This window comes from Mizuhopecten yessoensis, unplaced genomic scaffold (assembly GCF_002113885.1).
Source record: "Mizuhopecten yessoensis strain PY_sf001 unplaced genomic scaffold, ASM211388v2 scaffold3645, whole genome shotgun sequence".
Lineage (NCBI taxonomy): Eukaryota > Metazoa > Mollusca > Bivalvia > Pectinida > Pectinidae > Mizuhopecten > Mizuhopecten yessoensis.
Window position 1 is genome coordinate 143,218 of NW_018405148.1, and position 10,480 is coordinate 153,697.

At 37.9% G+C, this 10,480-nt stretch overlaps 1 protein-coding gene across 1 annotated transcript in view; it reads left to right on the plus strand.

Moving 5' to 3' along the window:
* Positions 1-9,923, plus strand: part of LOC110447882 (arylsulfatase B-like) — a 17,408-nt gene extending 7,485 nt beyond the window's left edge. The window contains exons 4-11 of the mRNA XM_021493848.1: positions 379-430; positions 1,023-1,126; positions 4,782-4,888; positions 6,023-6,087; positions 7,455-7,556; positions 8,637-8,700; positions 9,044-9,141; positions 9,741-9,923. Of these exons, the coding sequence (XP_021349523.1) occupies positions 379-430; positions 1,023-1,126; positions 4,782-4,888; positions 6,023-6,087; positions 7,455-7,556; positions 8,637-8,700; positions 9,044-9,141; positions 9,741-9,923 (775 nt within the window). The remainder of the gene's footprint in view (positions 1-378; positions 431-1,022; positions 1,127-4,781; positions 4,889-6,022; positions 6,088-7,454; positions 7,557-8,636; positions 8,701-9,043; positions 9,142-9,740) is intronic.
* Positions 9,924-10,480: the final 557 nt, after the last annotated feature.

A 10,480-nucleotide genomic window follows, 5' to 3' on the forward strand; every position in this document is an offset into this window, starting at 1 on the left:
TATTGGTTCAGGTCGCTGTTTGACAGGTGTATTGTAAAATCTACATGTATTGGTTCAGGTCGCTGTTTGACAGGTGTATTGTAAAATCTACATGTATTGGTTTGGGACGCTGTTTGACAGGTGTATTGTAAAATCTACATGTATTGGTTCAGGTCGCTGTTTGACAGGTGTATTGTAAAATCTACATGTTTTGGTTCGGGACGCTGTTTGACAGGTGTATTGTAACATCTACATGTATTGGTTCAGGTCGCTGTTTGACAGGTGTATTGTAAAATCTACATGTATTGGTTCAGGTCGCTGTTTGACAGGTGCATTGTGAATTTTACATCTACTTGTTTCGGACTTTCATTGACATGTGCTTGTTTTATATGTGAACAGGTCCCGGCATGCGTTTATGACGGGTATATATCCCTTTAAATCTGGACTTCAGGTGAGTATTGCTAGTCATTACATTTCCAATGTGCTGTTCGAAATATAACTCGAGTTGTATTTCATATGCCAACAGGAAAATATTAATATCTGAAAACTCTTATTTGGTAATGATTGGTAATATTGAAATGTGTTTGTTCTTCATGTACTTAGCAGTCTTAACTCGCACTATATAATATGAAGGTGTCATTGTTATACGATGTAAACCTATATGTTGCGCATGTCATAATGCAGAGGACAATTATTAACATGATTCGGTACATATTTAACCCCATACTTTGGAACTTTGCAAACACTTTTGCGATACACCTATTTGCTTTTAGTAGCCTATCCAGCCGTGTTGTCAAGCATGACGTCATTAAAATATGGCGCCAAAGATAACACTACTTTAATGCGCAGTTTGCTTATGTAGTAATATTCCGAGGGAAAGGTATGTCCTCGTAATACTTCACTGGTAAAAACATAGAAATAAAGTGTCGCATTGTTCAAATCATGTGACAGAGTTTTATGTAAGTATTAACATAAACTATATTTAGATAACTATTTAATTATTATAGATTGTCCCTTTATATCTTATTAGTTTTCGTTAACAGCACTTAGTCATCAAGGCAAAGCAGGCTTCCTGTTCCCCCCTTGGAACTCCATTCCTGTCGGAGTATCTGAAGAAGCTCGGATATGCAACGCATATTATTGGGAAGTAAGTGCAAAAAGACATGATCAACAAATGTGTATTCTAGAGTCACAAGGTAAAAGATTCTATCTGAGAATAAAATAGCCGATAGGAATCATAGAAACCGCAGAGCTTTGTACGGTAAAACTAGTCACAGATGAATGTATATAGATGAACGCACGGCCAGACACATGTGAGTGCCCCTATTCAGGTAATAGATGTTGTATGTTGTATTCACCCTAGGTTGTTCGTGATACAGAGACAACGCATGTGGTTTGGTCAAGCCATGCTTTATTCAATTATCGTGACGTAGTACACAATACACAACAGTCAGTCCATACCGTTATAGTCTGTTTCATAGAAGACTCGCAATAGTCTACCTATAGTCTGTATCAAATAACTATGTATATATGGCTAACACTACATCTCCCTTACTTAGGTAGATTCCTTCTACAAATACTGCAATGGATGAATAACTGACCAATCTAACTATTATAAACTCAAACTGACTAATAAGCACATTGACTAGTAAAGTTACTAAACTACTAAACTGTAACATTGTTCGAACCGAAGCACTACAACTAGTCTAAAAGTTCATCCTGTTAACTGGTTTGGAAGCTCGATCTGATCGAGTATATGTTATTACCCTATCTGGAGTAGAACTATGGTGCTGGGTTTGCACACTGACTTTTGGTGTTGTTGGATGGTCTGTATGCCTAACTTGTGACCTAACTAGTACACTCGGGCTAGTACACAGGTTTGTAAATGACTCACACTCAATGTCTTGTGATTCTGAAGGTTCCATGATTAGATTGGGAGCGGACACTAAATGCCGTCTGTTCCTCCTAACCATGTGTTCGGGTGCACGTGGTGTCTCTATCAGATAAGATCTGTCATTACCGGCAGTTGACTTCACCGTTCCACTGAACCTGCCTCCATGACCTCTGACCCACACAGTCTGACCTGACTCGAGTTTAGGTAGAGGTCTGGCATGACGAGAAATGTCAAAGTTTTATTTTTGAGTCATTCTGTCCCGCGTCTCCTTTTCGCGAACCTTAGCCAAATCTGGCCACTCCGGTGTAAGGTTTTTGGGGTTTTCTGGCAAAGTTGTACGCAACTTTCTGCCCATCAACAGTTCTGCTGGGCTGAAGCCGCACTTAAGTGGCGTAGCACGATAGGCGAGTAACGCCTGATACGGGTCGTTTGCGTTTTTATCACTCGCTTGATACTTTGGACCGCTCTCTCAGCCTCACCGTTACCTTGAGGGTAATACGGACTGCTGGGGTAATGGCGAAACCCATATTCTGTCGCGAATTTCTTAAACGCCGATGATATTCCAAATGGAAGTCGGTTGAAACAATAGCGCCCGAATCGTGTGATGAACGCGGTTAATAACCGCGACGGCTGAGCCAGAGGGACTTGCCAAAATCCGCTATTGGCGTCTAGTTTTGAAAACACTTTCGCGCCTGTAAGTCTGTAGAGTGTTTCCTAAGTACACGGTAGCTGGTGATTCTCTCTCCTTAACGATTTGTTGAGCTGAGTCAGATCTACACATATCCTTACGGTATTGTGTTTTTTTAGGAACTACACCTAAACCAGCTCAATAGTCTGTAGGTTCATCAACAGGGGAAATAACCCCAAGCGACTCCATTCTTGAGAGTTCATCTTCCACTTTGTCAAGCAACGGTAACGCTATGCGGCGCGGAATGGATATCGCGAAAGGTTTAGCATCATCGCGTAACTTTATCTCATATTCTCTGCTCATCTTCCCTAATCCATGAAATAGGGTAGGATATTTCTTCCTGTAGTCGTCCGACTGTTCTACGGAAGCCATCATCTTGATGAGATTAAGCCTTTCAATAGCAAGTCTGCCTAACAAAGATTTGATAAGTTTTGGATCACATATATTTCCGTAGATGACTGTGTTTTATCTGTAGCTAACACGCCTATAAACTTGCCTATGACTTTCAAAGTGTTCTGTCCAGCTCCCTGAGGAACTCTGTCTGCCGGCTGTAATTTGTGCATATGTCCCTTACCCTTCACTGCTGTGTAAGTTTTCTCGGGTATAGCAGTCACGTCAGCTCCTGTGTCGATTTTAAATTCAACTTTGTGATCGGCCCCGTCCACAGTCAAACTCACCAACCATGGTTTACTTGAGTTATCGTTGATTCCTCCAAGGAAATCAAATCCCTGCTCAGGTTGATACTGGTAGACTTCATCCACCGTAGCCTTACATTCCATGGCGTAATGTCCCATCTTGTGACACTTGTGGCATTCCACATTCGATACTGGACATTTTTCTCTGGGATGACCCGGTGACTTCCCACATCTCTGATAAAAGTTATGAGTACTTTGAGTACTTTGATTTTTGTTTGAATGTCTGTTTTGAAAACGACTATTCCCTTGACTCCCTTGAGTTTGCTTGTAGCTGTTCTTTTTACCAGGGCGATTTTTCTGTCCCTCTTTATAGCATCTCAACCTACACTCGAACCGTTTGCTGATCCGGATTCATCTCTGACTACACTCTGTTGTTTTTGGACTGCCTCGCGCTGCCTAACCTGAGTCACCGCTTTCTCTAGGGTCAAATTTGCGTCAAGCTGTAGTTTTTCCGACATTCTACTGTCACGGATTCCCACAACTATTCTGTCCCTAATCATTTCCTCTTTCAATGCTCCATACTCACAATGTTATATGAGGGTATACAAAGCTGTGATAAAATTATCTGCAGACTCCCCCTCGTTTTGTTTCCTGTGATTGAATTTCGCGCCTTCAAATATGGTGTTCCGGCGAGTGACGAAATGTGCCTGGAACCTATCTACCACAGTTTGGAACGTTTTAGCCTCATCCACCGTCAGAGCAAACGAATGGAAAATGTCTTCCGCATCATTCCCCATTGCGTAAATAAGAGTGTTGACTTGTATTGACTCATCCTTCGAAATCAATTCTGAAGCTACGAGAAAACGTTCAAATCTTTTCAGCCATTTGGCCACTCTTCGGGTTTGGAGAACGTGAAATTTTCGGGCGGCTGTACCTGATACGTCGCCATTGTTGTCTAATCTTGAAAGTGCGGGAGTTGCGCGAATGGAACAAATGATGGGTATATGAGCAATGTACGGTTAGTCATGCGAGAACAGTCATTTCACAACCTTATGTTACCACATGTCTTGGGTTTTCTGTATCTTCCGCTATTCTGACACCATGTTGTATGTTGTATTCACCATAGGTTGTTCGTGATACAGAGACAACGCATGTGGTTTGGTCAAGCCATGCTTTATTCAATTATCGTGACGTAGTACACAATACACAACAATCAGTACATACCGTTATAGTCTGTTTCATAGTAGACTCGCAATAGTCTGCCTATAGTCTGTATCATATAACTATGTATATATGGCTAACACTACAATAGATACCGCATGTCAAACTGATCCATGTTGTACCAGACAGCTGTTTCGTCCCTCTAGTATGATCGGTGATGCTTGGGACAAAAAGTCTAAACTAGTGTGCATGCTATAAGGAACACTATACCCACTAAATACAAGCATTTTCCTGTTCGAGTTTAGGCACCGCTTTGTGTAACAGAGGTCAGCCGTTTCGGAAAACGTCATAACAAAGGCTGATAACATGTACACTCATTTCAAAGGTTCGTGAATATTGCCGGTAAACACGTTTATATCTGCAGGTGGCACCTGGGATACTGTAAGTGGGAGTGTACCCCCACGTTCCGGGGATTTGACACGTTCTATGGGTTTTACAATGGAAGGGAGGATTATTACAACCGAAGTGTATGTAAGTGGAGTAATCATTAATTTCCTGTATTCAAACCACCCAGTATTGTTCCATCTATGTAATATAAGCTAATTGTATATTAACCTAAATAACAAGCACAACACCTATAACTGCTAGACTAAATCTATGATTTCGCTTTAAATGCTTTTCCTATCCTATTAGTAAATGCGTCAACAAATGTTATTGCCACTTGTTTATTCAATTTTGGAGAATATTGGAAATATACATGTTGAAACTGCCACTGCGCAGTCATCTACAAACCTTATCTTTTCATATCTTCACACAAATACACGAAAATGTTTTCTAACTCAGACAAAGATATCCACGCACAATTCATGTCAGTCAGGGAAAGATATTTCTATCTCACCATGGATCCCCCTGTAATATCAATTGTATGACGTCACGTTAACACGTAAAAATAGCAGATCACGTTCGATAACTAATTTAGTGTTCATACAATCAACGCATGTATTTCATTTAACAAATTTTGTATAGAGATCAGAGAAAAATAGCCATTTTCCACTCTAAGAGTAAGACAGAAAAATATCCACCCTCGGGATATTATTGATAGATGTCTATCCCTTGGCAAAACTTTAATAACCCGTTGGAAGAAGGTTTTTTTCTAACCCCCATCATCGGAAAAGATGCAATTAATCTTACACCACATTGCACGTGCATAACATCACATTTGGACATCAGTGACGTGATGATGGAATAGGAAATTCCACTTTCGGAACTTTCGAAATGGTGCAAGCCTCGGTTTTTACACTCCTTTGGTGGAACTTTCCTAAGCCACGACCCCGAGCATGAAAAGGGTTTTATAATCATTAAAGTTGAAAGTGCCATCCAAATTCCTTTGTAAATATCGTAAAGTTTGCTGCAATCTCATCAAAGGAGAACATGTCATTTATTGCATTTTGATCCATTTTATCGAAGTAAAATATTTTGTAAAAACAATGTTTTCGTTGACAATCAAACAACAGTTTTTTTTTAATCTAAACTGTTATCATCCAGTTACAAATTGCCCCTTGAATGTTGTGTTGACATGTACCCTGTGTCTAAATAAAAAATTACAACGCGCTTGAATTCAGGAAAAAAACCATAATAACGATTTTGACCCTTTTCCATTACCAGTCGGGGGGAATGATTTCAGAAATGGTGAAGAAGCCATCTTACCAGACAGGACAACATATTCAACGGTGAGATCTATTTCTCCTCGTTTTTATCAATAATCTATTAAGGCCTAAAATAGTGTTGACTAAGGTCAGGATTTTACAACGAACGTAAGATTATGGAAAGATAAGCGAATTTGAGATAGTGAATAAAATGAAGTTATTTTAATCATTCTCTTTGAATATATCAAATATGGGTTCCAAATGTTTTTCAGCACTTTCAAGCACAATAATTTCAGTTTTGTCTCGTAATGAATTGTTTCGAAAATTAACAAGTTTTTCCTGAAGTCTAATTCCCTAGATATTATGTGATATATATGCAAGACAACACACAGCACGAGTGTGTTGCGCGGACGCATATATACATCCGCGCAATAAACGAGTGCTTTCAGATTCGTTAAAAAAACACAAGTGTGTGGTCTTGCTTTTATCACATACCTTCCGTATTTGGTAGAGACAAAGATTGTATAAACTTTTATATTTTTTGCAAATACCGGGAATTTTTTAGTTCGCCATGACAAGGGGATTCTCATAAAAAGTGGTTCAGGCTAGTAGGTAAATACAACATTCCGTATTGCACATGTGCAATACAGAACGTTGTACTTCATGGTATGAAAATTGCTTGTATTACTATAACAAGATCCAACAGGTATGTGATAAATAGTCAGATTATTCAACTGAATTTCGTTTTTCACCGTAACATTTACATTCTATTTAAAAAGAGAAAACTCTTTATGTTTCCCCTGGATATTGTTTCCGTAGGAAATACTATCTAAGGTATGTTATTGATTCAATGTATATATAAATCTAATAGCTATCAATGGAATAAAATATTTTCATAATGTTTAATATTGGAACATAATCAACCAATTCTGGACAGAATAATATATCAATCAATATATAGTCAAACTTTCAAAACTTATTCTTGACTTATATGGATACCTGGGGCCGCGTTGACTAAATGGTTAAGGCGTCTCACTTTCTGCTACCACTAGCCCTCCACTACTGGGTCGTGGGTTCGATACCTGCGTGGGGCAGTCGCCAGGTACTGTCTGTAGGGCGGTAGTTTTTCACCAGAAACTCCGACTTTCCTCCACCGCCAAAACCTGGCACGTCCTTAAATGACCATAAGAGATTAAAGGACGTAAAACACAAATAAACCAAATGTATACCTGAATTATACAGGTTATGTATCAAATCATGGATGTTACCATTTCATCTCCAATGGCTACATATGTACGTTAAGTTGGCTTAACTTTCATGCAAGAGGTTGCCACACTAGCAAAATCGAAATGCACAGAGCGACTGTTTTCCCTCTTTATTTAGCGACATCAATCAACTACAGCATCGTTTATGCTTACTATTTAGACTTCTGCTAATACTAATTATTTCAGTATATCTATGCTGACCGAGACAAACAGGTGATTTCCCAACACGACAAAGACAAACCGTTTTTCCTGTATTTCCCGTTCCAGTCGCCACATGAACCAATAGAGGTATTACATAAACACATCACATGAACCATTAGAGATATTACATAAACACATCACATGAACCATTAGAGATATTACATAAACACATCACATGAACCATTAGAGATATTACATAAACACATCACATGAACCTTTAGAGATATTACATGAACACATCACATGAACCTTTAGAGATATTACATAAACACATCACATTAACCATTAGAGATATTACATAAACACATCACATGAATCATTAGAGGTATTACATACACCCATCATATGAACCATTAGAGATATTACATAAACACTTCACATGAACCATTAGAGGTATTACATAAACACATCACATGAACCAATAGAGGTATTACATAAACCCATCACATGAACCAATAGAGGTATTACATAAACACATCACATGAACCATTAGAGGTATTACCTAAACACATCACATAACTTATAGAGGTATTACATAAACACATCACATGAACCATTAGAGGTATTACAGAAACACATCACACAGTTGAAGAGTCATTTAGTTACTGATATAGTGTTTATATATATTGCATTGCATTTCACTTTTTCATAAAGATACTTAGTAATGAATGTGTGTACTTTAAGTAAAATAAATATTGAATTTTATATCGATTTTTTTTTTATAAGAAATAAGTATCTATTTAAAATATATATACAAATTGAACTTCAGTAAAGTTCTAGTTTTCATCGATAATCCAATCAGAGGTACTAAATTTGACGAATGTACATATCATAGTTGTAAATGACAAGCTTACGTTATTGGCAGTAAGACAACCTCATGTCGTGTTCAGATTGGTGTATTTGATAGTGCTAATACGGCATACACACGTGTATGGGTTTAGCACTAGTACTGCAGGTATACAGTTTACGATTTCTGTACAGACTATTGGTATACTCAGTGGTTTAAAATCAAAACAATGATATATGATATTATCTCTTCATGTGATATAGAAAACTGTGATATACACACTTATAGTTTGTCCTTAATGAAATATGTCGTTTTCACATTGAATATATCTCTTCTCTTCGAATACTTATAATATGTATGCCATTGTGTCAATTCACCAGGTGCCAACAAAGTACGAGAACATGTACAGCAACATAAAGCACGAAGGAAGAAGGAAATATTCCGGTGTGTATGGACGAGATATGTGTATAGCTTAACACCAAAAGTTCAATTAAGTAATGCATTGTTCGTTGCTATAGGTATTATAATAAAGCAGTGTAACCCAATTTTAGCTTACTGCATCTATTACCAAATTTCAAAGTGCAATCACCTGTGTGTGTATGTGATACGCTCATCTTTGACAACAGTAAACAAGTTTATTCCTATAATTGCAGATTTGAAATGAAAATAATATACGAAAGTAAAACAATTATTAAAGGATTATTTACCGATTAAAAGATTTCAAGCCACATCGCCTTTTATTTATTATAAATTTATTTAAAATAAGATAATTGACATCATGAAACAGGTATGGTGACGGCCATGGACGACATGGTAGGGACCGTGACGGCCGCCCTGAAAGAGAAAGGAATGTATAATGACACACTCTTCGTCTTCACTGCCGATGTAAGTCAGGGTATTAATTGTAGTAAGACAATTCTCGTCCTCATCGCCGACGTAAGTCATAGAGTTCAACAGCCGACGTAAGTCATAGAGTTAAACAGCCGACGTAAGTCATAGAGTTAAACAGCCGACGTAAGTCATAGAGTTAAACAGCCGACGTAAGTCATAGAGTTCAACAGCCGACGTAAGTCATAGAGTTAAACAGCCGAGTTAGGTCAGGATGTTGTTTGGTAGAATGGATACTATTGTCCTCACCGCTGTCGTAAGTCACAGTCTTTATTTCCAATGTCACGATCTCAGTCTTCATTGCCGACGTACATGTAGGTAAGAGTACTAATTGCAAAAAATACTCTAAAATTCCATCGATAGATCTTTATAACAAACTAACTTATTTAAGTCATAGAGTTAATTTAAAGTTAAACAATCCTAATCTTCCTGTTACAAAATATCTAGAATAAAGCATGTCCTATTTTCATGTATTCCCAACTTGTATAATTGTTTATCAATATAACTCAATTAACTCGATTGCAAAAATGTAAGCTATGCTATTCAACAATGGTTAGCCAATTCTCTGTAAAATATGCCCTCACTATGGTGTTTAGAATGGTGGTGCGCACATATTCCATGCCAGCAACTACCCCCTGCGTGGGGCTAAAGTAACTATTTACGAGGGAGGTACCAGAGCGGTGGCCCTTATTGCCGGGGCTGGACTAGAAAAGACGGGATACACATATAACGGGGAAGATTTTGTTTACGTATATGTTGTCCTCATTGCGTATATATAGCATTCGTTAATGGAGTTAAACATAAAAACAAAAAATATATTATGATTAGCAAGGTTATTGTATATTGGCTGCTGTTATTGCGACAGGACAAGAAAAGAACAGAAAGAAAATAAATGGAACGCATATGGCGAAAAGCACACCTCTGTTGCTAGCATTAAACCTGGAGACAATGGATATAAATAGGACAAGATTCTTATACAGCTACATGTGCGCTGTCTTTGTTACTTGGACTAAACATATGGTATTGACGTCTGACAGACCGGTAAAATGTCCCCAAGATGAATAGAGTCAATTTACTAGTATTGACCATTGATATCTAATTATAAAAGGATAAATACACAACATTTGTATAGAGTTCTATATAATTTGCAAAAAAATACTCTAAGGCGCTTTACAGCACATGGATATTAGCATTCCTACGATGACAGTTGTAAATATAGTATATTAAAATCAGGTATACAACGCAGCACTTTACATCAGGTAACAAGACATTTATCTCATATAAATATACAGAAACATAGGGAGATGTCCACGCATGCACAATGACAACAGAAGAA